Here is a 12,986-nt window from a genome sequence, read left to right as displayed (position 1 = left end):
TATTAAACTTATTAACAAAACCAACTTTGCTGATAAGTGATAACTTTTATGATAAACAGCAAACGCTAAACACTATTATCAATTTATACTGTCACTGTACGACGTGCGTTGTCTTGACTCTTGTCAGTTTGAATAATTCAAAACAAACATAAACATTCATAATTACATAGATATCATAGAACGAAGAATATGGCGCCAACCGATGTCTATGTTAAATACATTTACAAATTACAGTACCACCATTGACAGCATTAAAAAAATGATTTGTTTTAATTTTCTTGATTTCTTATAGTTGACACATACAATACAAACGATAGTAATCAGTAGTAATCAAACATTTTAATAGAAATAGTAACCACTATTTTCTTGATTTTAGTTTGATAAAAATATCAAAATAAACTACATAATATTGTATACATGGAAATTATATTTGTTATCAGACGTTGACCTTCGACCTTCCATAACATTCAGTTTGCCATCATGGGGATGATATTATGTATGTACGAGCTATTTTTTTTATAAAAATATAATATTACATTAATGACTAATGATGTTTTTATTTTTATTAATTTACTAAACGAGTTAACCATTTCAAATAAACTGTTGCGTTTTAGATGTAGTTTGCCCTTACAATATAAGATGGTACAATACGCGGGAAAGACCACGACATAGTTGGCCACACTGTTGTCATCAGGAGCAGGAAGGAGTTTTTTTTTTTACAATACCAATATCGCCAATCGCTACTCGCAAGTGTCGAGCATGAAACGATAAGTGGAAAATCCGTTCAACTTGTATTTTCGCAACTGCAATCCAAGTTTACCGCCATTGGAACGCTCGTCGTTCAAATTATTCGATTTCGTCGATACCTTTGTAGTGCGTTCGTTGTTTGTTCGTGCCGTCCGCCGTTGTCGTCCATTGTACCGCGCGCGCGCCCGACCCAAACCGCCGCCGTTGCCATCGTTGATGTAAACGGGCCTCTGGCCGAAATGGGGACGTGTTGAACGAAGTCATACCATTTTGGATTACTGTTGTGCACACGTAAGTACACGGCCTGGAACCGTCTTGAATCTGTTAGCTGCACAAACAATCTTTTAATTGCATATCGGTAATGTTAACGATTTTTTTCTCACGTCCTTTTTCCATCAAATCAAAACGAAAACACAGGCATCTTCTGTGGCGCTATCTGCCGGCCGCCTGCGTTTCTGTTGTCATTATCTACGTTTTATTTTTCTTAATATTAACTTTTCCAAATTTCTTTTCTGGTCAAAACATTTATTGGATGAGGTAGCCCCGTGTGCCCTAGGTTTGTTGTCTCATATAATGACCTAATGAAGTTTTATTATATTTTTGCTTAGCGGCTAAAAGAAAACTCATAGTTTGGCCAAAATGGAATGCACCAGCATTGGTATCGCTACCGAACAGTCAAAAGTCATATTCTGATGAATAAAATAATTAAATACTGGTAATTTGTTTACATATTTTACATTTTTTAAATAGTAATAATTATAGTGAAATTATCAATAAGATTGTATCCAATTTTGCAATCCATAATATGAGTAAAGAATTTATAGCGATAACTTCTCTTAATGTAATATGTACACTTCTGTTCTCTACAAATAATTTATTTTGATTTCTGTTAACAGTTTTTGTTCTTATAAGCTCCCATTATTTTTCCACTTTATTTTAATTATCCTTGATTGATCAAGGATAATTATCCTTGATTTATTTAAACATGTTTACTTTTTTGTTATCAAATTTATATGAATAATATTTTGTTCCATGGGTAATTATTTGATGTGTATGTTCCTATATTTTTCTATAATGTAACATTTAAATTAAATTAACTAATAAGAATTTGTATATTTTGGTTTTCTATAAAAAAAACACACATTTTTAATTTGAGGTTTTTTTTCCTATCACATTTATTAGGTTAACAATTAAACATAGTTATGTAAGTATATTCCGGAATTGAAAACGTTACCAAGCCAAAGTTAATGTGATTTGTTGTAACTACTTAAAATGATAAACAGTATGATACTAGTACATTCAAAAGATTATCAGTGGGATATTCTAATAGCTTTACTGAGTTTGAGCTTGTAAAAACAGGAAAGTCAATTGTAATATCTTTAAAGTTAATATGTGACTTTTGGTACAATCCAATAAAATAGTGTTTCTGCAACAAAGCGTTAATATCATTCCTACAACCTAACTTTACAATGTTATTAATTTGAATTTCTTATTTATTCCAGCTCAAACTCAGTTACGCTATCAGAATATATCATACTGTTAATCATTTCAATCAATATTTGTTGTAGTTATAACTAGTAATATAAATTTTAATTATAAATTGATATTTTGAACATAAAATATTGCTTTATTAAATTATATAAATCATTACATTTTTTATTATAATAGTTTAGTAGAATGTAGTAATTTGCATTTCCCCTCAGTCTATTAAATACATTTATTGTAAAGGTGACATAATAGTTATCTTGATATCCATTTATTAGAAAAATATGCTATTATAATAGTATTTGATTTTATAATAAGCATACAACATAATATATGTTTGTCATACGTTAAATTCTTATTGATTGTATTCATTTTTATGTTTTCTTTTCAGTGAAGTATTGGTATCCAATCCGGGGAGTATCGTATAAAATTATTTCTACAGACTCTGCTATGTGGTAATAATATTTGTTTTTCCATGATAATATTTAATAAATTAAATAACTATTGAAATGAAATCTAATAAACATATTTTTCTAACATACAAAGCATATTAAATAGGGAAAAAATTTACTTTACCGGATTTAGGGCATCCTGTTTTTTTCTTTTTTTTATTGATAGTACTTTTAATGCTGATTACGAACCCTCAATAATTTTTTGCCAGACAAACTTTGGGAGTTAAGACATTTTAAAATCGAAATACGCGGGCGCCGCCGGTGCACATCTACACTTAATTTTTCGATTTTGTATAATCGTTATCAGACAAAGGTATTAAGGCAAAAAAAAGGACCACAATGAGCCGGGAAAAGTAGGTTCGCTGGGCGCCCGCATATGTTGATTGCAGCGATCTTCAAATGTCTATAACTCCCAAACTAAGTATGTCCAACAAATTTTTTTTTGCAGCTTAGTAATCAGCATTAAAAATACTATCGATTGAATAAAAGGGTGCCTGGTAACTAAACTAGATCCGTTACCACTAGTTTTTGTAAATAATCTTTATTAATAAAAAAAAAGCTAGGTATAGGAGGTAGTACTTAATAAAGTAAATGTACTACAGATACTTTTATTTAAACAGATATTGTGAACATAATTATAATTAATTTAAACTGATGTTTAATTGATATTTAAATTTTCTCTAGGCATCAATGCTGCACAAAGCGGAGTTAATTTTTTATCATTTGCAAAATCAGCATGTCACATAGAACTAAGCGTCAACCAATCTCTAAAGATGATTGTCCATGTATGTGTTACTATTTTTTTTTTTTTTTTTAACTACTATTATTTACTAGTTTTTTTTATTTTAGTACCGACTAAAAGGCGGAAAGGGCGCCCTTCGACGTTACAGGAAGAAGAAGAAGCGTCCTCCATGGATACACTAAGTGGCTTCCGATCAGATTTGAGAATACCTTCTTCAATTTATAATACCCGCATCACTACAGACGCTCCAGCTGAAGTATTTATTATTCAGTCAACTATTTTTTAATTAACTTGCTTGTTGTATTGACTTAAAAATAAGTTAAATATTTTCAATTTAACAATTTAGTTGTTACTAATTTATTATTAAATAACTGCATTTTTTGTTTTGTGGTTTAGTTATTTCGCAAAGACTTAATCAGTGCCATGAAACTTCCTGACTCTGAACAGTTATCTACCGATGCTTATTGGATTATTAGCGACCAATGGAAGCAGGAATGGGAACGTGGTGTGCAAGTACCAGTCAATCCTGATTCTTTACCGGGATCTAGTGTTCACGAAGTACCTGTTGTCTGCTTACCTACTATTACAAAATCACCAAGAAGATCACCTTCATCAATTTATCACTCTCAACATTTGGAATTTAAACTGTATGTTCCTTAATAGCAAATATATAAGAATATTAAATTAAAATAAATGTTTTTAATTTTAGTCCAAAACATAAGTATATTCGCATAACGAAAGATGAACATTTTAAAGCTGATGAACATCAATTATCGCTTTTACCTTTAAAAGCAGAAAAATCATGTTCGTACGATATGGATGATGTCGATTCAGCTTGGTTAAAGCTGTGTAACGGAGAACGTGCCCTAGGAGGTACCCACTACTGTTTTGAATTACAATATTAATAACATTTAGTAATACCTTATTATTCTTAATTATTATTTAGGTTTGCCAAAAATAAAAGAAGACCAATTTGAACAGGTAATAGAAGAATTAGAAATGAGGTGTTGGGAAAAAGTCCAAGCCATCATTAAAGAAGAAGAAGGTTTAGGTATTGAATATGATGAAAATGTCATTTGTGATGTTTGTCGTTCGGTGAGTAAATATAATATCACAAGTCTTTTTTTTTCAAAAATTAAACATAGTTTATTTTTTGATCATTTATCAGATTACAATTTGCCCTACACTGTTATTATATTTTACTAACTCGTTAACTTATTTGAAATATTTCAGCCGGACTCTGAAGATGGAAATGAAATGGTTTTTTGCGATAATTGCAATATTTGTGTTCATCAAGCTTGTTATGGTATCACCACTATTCCATCTGGCTCCTGGTTATGTCGAACATGTACTTTGCGTTTTCGCCCTGAATGTGTACTTTGTCCCAATAAAAATGGTGCAATGAAATGTACACGATCAGGCCATAAATGGGCACACGTTTCTTGTGCCTTATGGATACCAGAAGTCAGCATTGGTTGTGTAGAAAAAATGGAGCCAATTACAAAAATATCAAGTATACCTGTAAGTAAAAATTATAATTAACTATATACAACAATAGTAAGATATATTTCATTATTTTAGCCAAGTCGCTGGGCTCTCATTTGTGTGTTGTGCCGAGAGCGGGTAGGCGCCTGTATTCAGTGTTCGGTAAAAACTTGTAAAACTGCATACCACGTAACTTGTGCTTTTAAATATGGTCTAGAAATGAGAGCTATTATCGAAGACGAAAGTGCGGAAGATGGTGTAAAACTACGAGTATGTTTTTGTTGTTAATAATAATACATTTTTTTTTTTAGATTTACTTTAATAGATTTCTTTTTATGTGTATGTTGTAGTCTTACTGTCAAAAACATAGCGTTACTAGTAAAAAAGATCGAAATTCCGGCTCGGAAGACGAAGATTCTACAAAGAGAAAACGTAAAGACATGACTTCTGAAGAGAAAAACCAAGCTAGAGCGGCAAAGTAAGTCATCAGCAATATAACTAGGAGTATCTGTGGACAAAAGTTGGGCGAAGCGATGGCTGTTTCCCTATGTTGCATAGGCTTACAACAGCCATTTCATTTTAATTGACTATATACATAATTAGACCCCTGATAACCTCAGTTGATGACGTGTCAACATGGGGTACTCGCTCTATGCACCAAACTCTGTTTTGATAGATTTTAGTACAATTTATATTCTGTCAAGCATGCTGTGAACCAATTTGGGGGCTTTGCGAATTTGTGTTGTACCAACTCCCACATAAGGACCATAGAAGTAAATTTATTATGTTCACAAACTGTGTAAATTTGTGGATTTGTACCTATAATATCAAAATATATACAACAATAATAATCATTATCGGCTTCAGCAACAACGACGCGACACTGCAATCGTTACCTGGAAATAACTTAATATGTTGAATACGCGTTGACTGCAGCCCTTAACCTTTATCTATTATTGCTATTTTCTCTAGGAACTAATACCCCGATTTCAATGAAAATAGAACTAGCTTCAGATAACAATGAATATTTTAAGTTTCATCAAGATTACTCCAATTGTTTCGGAAGAGATAGCAACATTAAATTGCCATTCGACTGGGGAATAGGTCTTCTTTTCGCTCTACTAAATGATACTATTAGTAATTCCAGTACGATAATGTTTCATTATTATTTTAGATTACAAGAAATAGAAGGAGAATTTGAGAAACACGTTAGCGTCACTGATGTTACTCAGTGCCGTGATGTTGATTGTGAAGGCGTTCTGTATATTTATAATTATTGGGTATTAAAAAGAAGATCTGGTCATAATCGACCATTGTTACTACCAAAATCGGACGATGGTGATTTGCTCGGAAGACAACAAGAACAAGCAGATTTAGAAAAACTTAAGATGTTTGTACAGCTTAGGCAAGACCTAGAGAGGGTGAGTACTAAAAACATAATAATTAATATAGTGATAACTATTTATTATAATAACAAATTATTATCAAGTAAAATATGCTGGTTTTCAATTTTAACAAATTTCTCATTTGTGCTGATAAAATTAGTAAAGTCCAATAATTTGCATTAGTAAAATACCTAGGTGTCGATATAAAAACTCATTTAAAAATGTTTTATATTTTATTTAAGTAAAAGCCAAATATTTCAAATTTTTTTATGAATATTATAATTTGTTATAACTAGCTTCTGCTGTTTTTATATGATTTAAAGAAGAAAAAAAAATAATTATTTATGGTTATAGGTACGAAATTTATGCTATATGGTTAGCAGACGAGAAAAACTGTCTCGAAACTTGCTTAGTTTACGTGAACAAACTTTTCACAAACAAGTTGCCGTACTTTCGGATTCTAAACTTAATCTTAGTTCAGCCGAAGTGTCAGCAGTTCAAGAAGCCAACCATGGTCCATCCATCTATGATCGGTTGTATTCTTATCCAGATGCTCCTGATTTAAGTACAGACTTTGAAACTATGTTGTCTAGAATCGCTGGGGCTGTTTCTCCAGATAAATCTAATTATACTAGCTTAAAATGGCCATCCAGAGACAACCCATATAAGCGGTCATATGTAAATGGATCTATTCGATATTCTAGTATGTCTAGTAGTACTGATCTTGATATCACGGAATCTCGAATACTTAGTAGCGAACAGTCTAGTATGGATGAAGCCAAATTAATCAAGTCTGTGATGAACAAACATAAATTAAAAGAAAAAAGGCTAAATAAGAAACGGTCTAAAACAAAACTCTCTACTGATTCATCGACAGAAGAAGAAAATGATAAAATAAAACAAAAATGGAATTCGCCTAACAAGAAACTCATTCAAATTGAAAAACAGTTTGGTAGTGATGACAGTGGAGATGTTACTTTACCTAAAATTTCTTCTAAACGTCCAACAAAAGTAAATAATATTTATTCAGATTCTGATTCTGAATTATCGTCTAAAGAATCATACATGCGTACAAAGGCTGCCGTTAAAGAATTTTCTCAAAGAAAATCTAAAAGTAAGGCCGTTAAAGAAAAAAATAATATTGTTTCAAAAACCAAAGACACACCTTTGGAAAAAGACAATAAGAAAACCAAAAAAGATGATATAAAGAGTAATCATACTGTGCCTTCAGAACTGATCGTGCCTCAGAGGCAAGCAGCTAAAAAAGCGACTGAGAGCATACATAGGGTACATAGTAGACATGATGAAGGTTTTAACGATAAGAAATCCCCAGAAAAATTATTATCGCACAAGAAATCGCCTGAAAGAGTTGTGCCGAAGTCTCCGGATAAACCACCCACAAAAGTTAATAAAAATAAAGTTACTGAAAAATTAAGTTCTGTAGAAAAAGAGTCTGACCCACAAGATTCGTTTGGTTTTGTTCCTCAAAGACAAGCAGCTAAAAAAGCTATTCAGGGTATAAAAAGTGGCATGACCAAACCTGTTGAAGAAGCTAAAGTTCCCGATACTATCAAAAAGGAGGAACCAACCAACAAATCAAGGCGCAATACCAAATCGTCTTTATCCTCAACCACAAGTAGTAGTTCCTCTAGTAGCTCATCGAGTACCTCAAGCTCTTCTTCTTCATCAACGTCATCAGGATCGTCAAGTTCTGATAGTGATACAGAGCCTGAGAAGAAACCCAAATCTTTGGACCGAGTAAGTCCGCTAAAAGAAGTTACAAAAACTAAAAGCCCACCTAAAACAAAGAATTGGCTATCAGAAAATAAACCAATTAAAATTAGTTCCTCTTCTAGTAGTGAATCCGAGAAAGACCAAAAAGTGATCAGGGCGCCAGATAAGAAGCTTAAAACTTCCGACAGGCGGCCTGAACACAGGTTTCAGGATCCGCCACTTAAGAGAGAGGAATCGAGAAGAAAATCGATTGGAAGTGATAGATGCGATACTCTTCAAATCATCTCATGTGGAGATACTAGTGTCCGGAATGATGGAGATCGAAAACCGAGCGATAGTGACGACATTGGAACATCAACTGGTCAGCCGAGTGGATATGACCCTGAAACGAAACAGCCCACACATGGAATTGAGAACAAAGAAATTGAAAAGAAATTAAAAGGTAATGATGGCGATCAGAGAATTCTCAAAGAAGATCATGGTTTAAATAAAAATATTCAAGATGTTAAAAATAAAAATATAACACATAACCAACACACTTCAGATAAAGAAAATAAGAAAAGCGATGAATTAAACTTGTATTTACCAAGTGGTCATCGGTTAAACGATCTCAAAGATGAGCATTTATTGGCTACTCCGTTTTTAACTAGACAAGATATTGAAAGGGAATTAGCTAACAATATGGATTTCGACAGTAAAAAAAGTATAAAAACTCCATTCAACAACCATTTTTCTGGAGGTCAAAGGTCAATATTTTCTCCACAACAGTGTAACAAAGATATTCCCGATTTTGATTTTGATAATGATATGTTAGCTGTTGAACAAGCCGCAAATGAAGAAGGATTTGGATTGACTCGAGATACAGATGTACGAAATGCTCCACTATCGTTTACGTTTAATAACGAATTCTTGTTCAAGGACGATTCGAAAGAAGTAACAGCCAGAGAAACTTTAAATCTTGTTGAAAAATTAAGGTTAGAAATCACCAAGAAATCAGTGCCTGTAGAAAACGAGAACATTGAAAATATTGAACTCGTTGAAACTCCAAAAGCACTTGACCCACCTAAGCCACCTGAATCTGAATTAAAACCAGATAATACTCTTTACAATGCTTATAATAAATTTCAACAACAATCCAACGAAGTTGTCGATGTGAATAAAGTTCCGGAACGGGATAAATTAGATAGAAGTGAGAGTGCTCTATCGGATGAACGATGGGTACCACCCAGTCAGCGTAGTCAAGCAGAATCTCCTTATCGAGATATTAACGATGCTAATCGTTGGTCAGATAATGTTGTAATGCCATCTAGACGTTCTGACACTTCAAATGAACCATCTCCGGAACACCAAAATACTTCTAATACTGAATATCTACAATCATTACACCCATATCCTACATCTGTGCCTATGCAAATGGATAGCGTACCATATTCACAATATTCAGATCCATCATTTATTTTAAATCCACCCACGACAAATCAGTTACCATTTATACCCCCTCGAACGTTCAACCCTCAACAATTTACTTTGCCTACACCATTTTCTGTTCATTCTACTTTGATGCCAGAATTAAATAAACCATTACATCTACAAACTCCTTGCACTGCTGCGTTCACTTCTTCTACTCAAAATATGGCCTTTACCGCTGCTATGATATCTCCAATGACACATCCGGAAAATTTTATTCATCCTTTCAATGACTTAAATGTTTATAACGACAATAATCTTCTGATGTGCACTAATAGTAATAACATGTCTCTTCCGACGGATATGCATAGTGTGCTTAGTGCGATTAGCCAAGCATCTAATGTAGACAATCAAATATCAAATGTACCAAATCAAGCCACTAGAATATCTAGTAGTAATCAAATTTCAAATAGTCATAACTTAATTCCAGCTATGTGTAATCAAAGTCAAATTAATTTACCTTCACCTTCAAATCAGCAAGTGTCTACAACCGCTCAAAATCATTTTGAAGTTACTAATTCGCCAACCGTGTCCAACCAAATTGAGGATAATGAAATAAAAATGCCAACAACAGTGACATCAGAAAAATCACCAGTATTAACTAACAAAACACCTGTACTAAAAATTAATTCTCCTACAACTTCAGTTGAGGTTTGTCAAAAAGTTATTAGTCCAGAACTAGTTCAAACTCCAATTAGCGTCAGTCAAGTATCTGATCAAATTACACCAAGTATACCGACTCCTAAACAATCACCAGCCCTTCCTACAACTCCTATGCCAGAACAATCCCCACAATCTGTCCCTGCTTCATCTCCTTCAGTCACTAGTTCTCCACATCCTAATAGTACGCCCACTGATAAAAAATCTCCTTCCAAGCCGACCAGGTCTTCTAGTCGTGTAACAGCTCAATTATATAAATCTCCAGAAGTCATAGATCGCTCTCCAGAAATAAAAAAACAAACCAAACGAGGACCAAAAACTCAAATAAAACCTTCGGGGCGTGGTCGGGGTCGTGGTCGTGGACGTTCATCAAACCATCATACGGATTATAATCCAGCTGTCAGTAAGCTTGCGGGTACTGCTTATGATCTTGATTTTGTTGAAGAATTTGTTAATGAAAGTAGTGTTATGGAAAACCTTCGAGCAATGCGGGAACGTAAAAAGTCAGATGTAAAATCCGAAAGTAAGTCCCCTGTATCCCCTAAAATGCAAAGCAGTCCTAATAATTATCGAAGAAAACATGCCAGTGTAAAAGAATTAAAACCTCCTTCTCCCATTGTGGAAACTAAGACTGATGATCCTCCTACTCAAACGAGAATGGAGGAATTACTACCTATGCTACCAGGACCTGTTGACATGAGAACTTACAATTCGTATGATAATATAACTTCATATCCTGACAACATATACACAACTACTCCTAATGTAGATGATAAAGAAACAAATATTGTTAATGCTTTTAAGGAAGAAGAAGACTTGCAGAGTTTAGAAAAATTAAAAGGTGATGAAAAATACATTGAGGAAACCGTGAAATTACCAGCTCCAGTTGAAAGAGAACCCGTAGAACCAATAGCTTCTAGCATGGTATTGCAGAGTGAATCTAGGAATCAACTGAAGGTTAAGATTAAAGGTCCATTCTTAAATGCCCAGTACAACAATGTTCAAAATCAACCCATACTACCGACAATTGATACCTCTGCAATAAGCATTAACATTCCAAATCATGCAGTGGCTCCTTCTGAAGTTACGAGTGTTCCGTCAAACTTTAGACAGATGAGGAAAAAAGAACTACTTAGACAATATTGTAATCAACAAGATAATATAGAACAAACCACTAACCATACTGTTGCCCCACCATTGAGTAGAAATGTCATTACCATTCCAAAAGCAGTGGCTTCTATGACTACAATTCCTACCAAAGAAGACTACAAAGCAGTAGTTGACGCAAATATGGAAAAGAAACGTACTAAATATAATTTTGATGATACTAAATCCAATTACATGAATAATATACGAAAAGGTGAAGCTGTTACACCAAAACTTAAGATTAAAATTGGTGGTGAACAGCCAATGGTTACAACAATGGAAGAAAAACGAAGTCTTAGACCACCTAAAAAGCGAATTTGCGATTCGCAAAATGATGAATCTAATCATCTTATAGCTCCAACTATGGAACAACTTAGACGAGATAGCATGAAGTTCAGACGGAAAGTATTTGCTAGATTTGAAGAAGATGCTATTGCGTCTACTTCCACAATAGTTACTCCTACAACTAAAAATAAAAAGAAACGTAGATCAAGCCCATCAGTATCCAGAAAGAAAAAACCTCGCCCAAATAAAGAAATATCACAGGTTCAGGTGATAGAGGCCAAAGAAAGCACACCAAAGTTGATTATTAGATTTTCAAAAACTGCTCCAGAAGCAGAGACAGAAGTTACTGAATTATCGGAGCCTCAAAAGGCCTCTCCGATTAAACTCAAATTATCTAGGTGTAAAGAAGGTTATGTGATGAAACCTCCTAGTAGTCAATCATCAACCGATGCTTCATTAAACAATAATTGCGAAGTTCGGTGACTACTATAAAAAAATATTTATATAAAATACAACTTAAATTTCAAATTTATTTCAATTAGATCAGTCTTATCGTAAATGTGCGTATGTGTAAAAATAAAAATAAAATTCTATTTATTTATTTACTTACCTATAATTTGTATATTTTAATTTATTTATAAAAATAATTTTAATTCAATATAAAAATGAATGTTTATAATAATTTAATTGTTGTTTTCCTCAACTTGTTGAATGAACTAATACAAACTAATGTTCTACGAATACTCCAAATTATTAATGAAAATAGTGTTTAAGGCCAGCAGATGTCAATTAATTTTAATTTTGTTATCTAGTTTAAGTTAAGATAAATTTTGTTTTAACGTGCAATACGCAAATTGTAAAGTATTTTTTTTATTATTATTATTATTATTATTATTATTATTGTTGACCTCTTCATTAAAATCGAACAATTTTTCTCTTTTTGTACTTGTTATATTACCAATTATTTTTAAAGTTTACGTTATTATAAGCCTTGGGTTGTTTTTTAGCTGTGATTGTTTTAATTTGTTTTCGACAACATGACAAAAATAGTTCTGAAAAAATGCTTGTAATAGGTAGATTAAATCATCCTATATTCTTCTCACAATTTGCTTCTTTTTTTTTTTACTTAATTATGGTAGTCAAACACACAGTTATAATTTAGATTTAAGTACAATTAATCCAATTGACTATTAGTCAAACTTAAAAGATCTCAATTTTCACTTTTCGTTAGTCTTTAAGATTTTTTAAATAGAATCTAAATATAATATATAAATGTTAGTAGGACTATTTTATTAGCTAAAACAAAGTTATAATCTATTGGTAGAGTACAATATTCGATTTTAATTTGTAGAATTTTTTCATTTTTTTTTTTTTATATATATAATAAAAATTATATAT

The 12,986-nt window shown here is 32.6% G+C and overlaps 1 protein-coding gene across 1 annotated transcript; it reads left to right on the top strand.

Annotated features, from left to right (window-relative positions):
- Nucleotides 1–711: 711 nt before the first annotated feature.
- Nucleotides 712–12,826, top strand: LOC126835233 (PHD finger protein rhinoceros). The gene is made up of 13 exons (XM_050567673.1): nt 712–1,038; nt 1,356–1,462; nt 2,624–2,687; nt 3,369–3,469; nt 3,534–3,682; nt 3,823–4,073; nt 4,136–4,299; nt 4,373–4,521; nt 4,660–4,947; nt 5,008–5,181; nt 5,262–5,389; nt 6,086–6,332; nt 6,651–12,826. Exons 4-13 carry the CDS (start codon nt 3,421–3,423, stop codon nt 12,069–12,071), a joined length of 7,020 nt encoding a protein of 2,339 aa, XP_050423630.1. The 5' UTR covers nt 712–1,038; nt 1,356–1,462; nt 2,624–2,687; nt 3,369–3,420; the 3' UTR covers nt 12,072–12,826.
- The last annotated feature ends 160 nt before the right edge of the window (nt 12,827–12,986 follow it).

The sequence above is a fragment of the Adelges cooleyi genome, unplaced genomic scaffold (genome assembly GCF_023614345.1).
Source record: "Adelges cooleyi isolate 19-005CV unplaced genomic scaffold, UGA_ACOO_1.1 ACOO_flye_CR_arks_rails_tigmint_CR_PRNA_23, whole genome shotgun sequence".
Classification (NCBI taxonomy): domain Eukaryota; kingdom Metazoa; phylum Arthropoda; class Insecta; order Hemiptera; family Adelgidae; genus Adelges; species Adelges cooleyi.
Note: the sequence above shows the minus strand (reverse complement) of the source record. Positions and strands in the feature narration are given on the sequence as shown.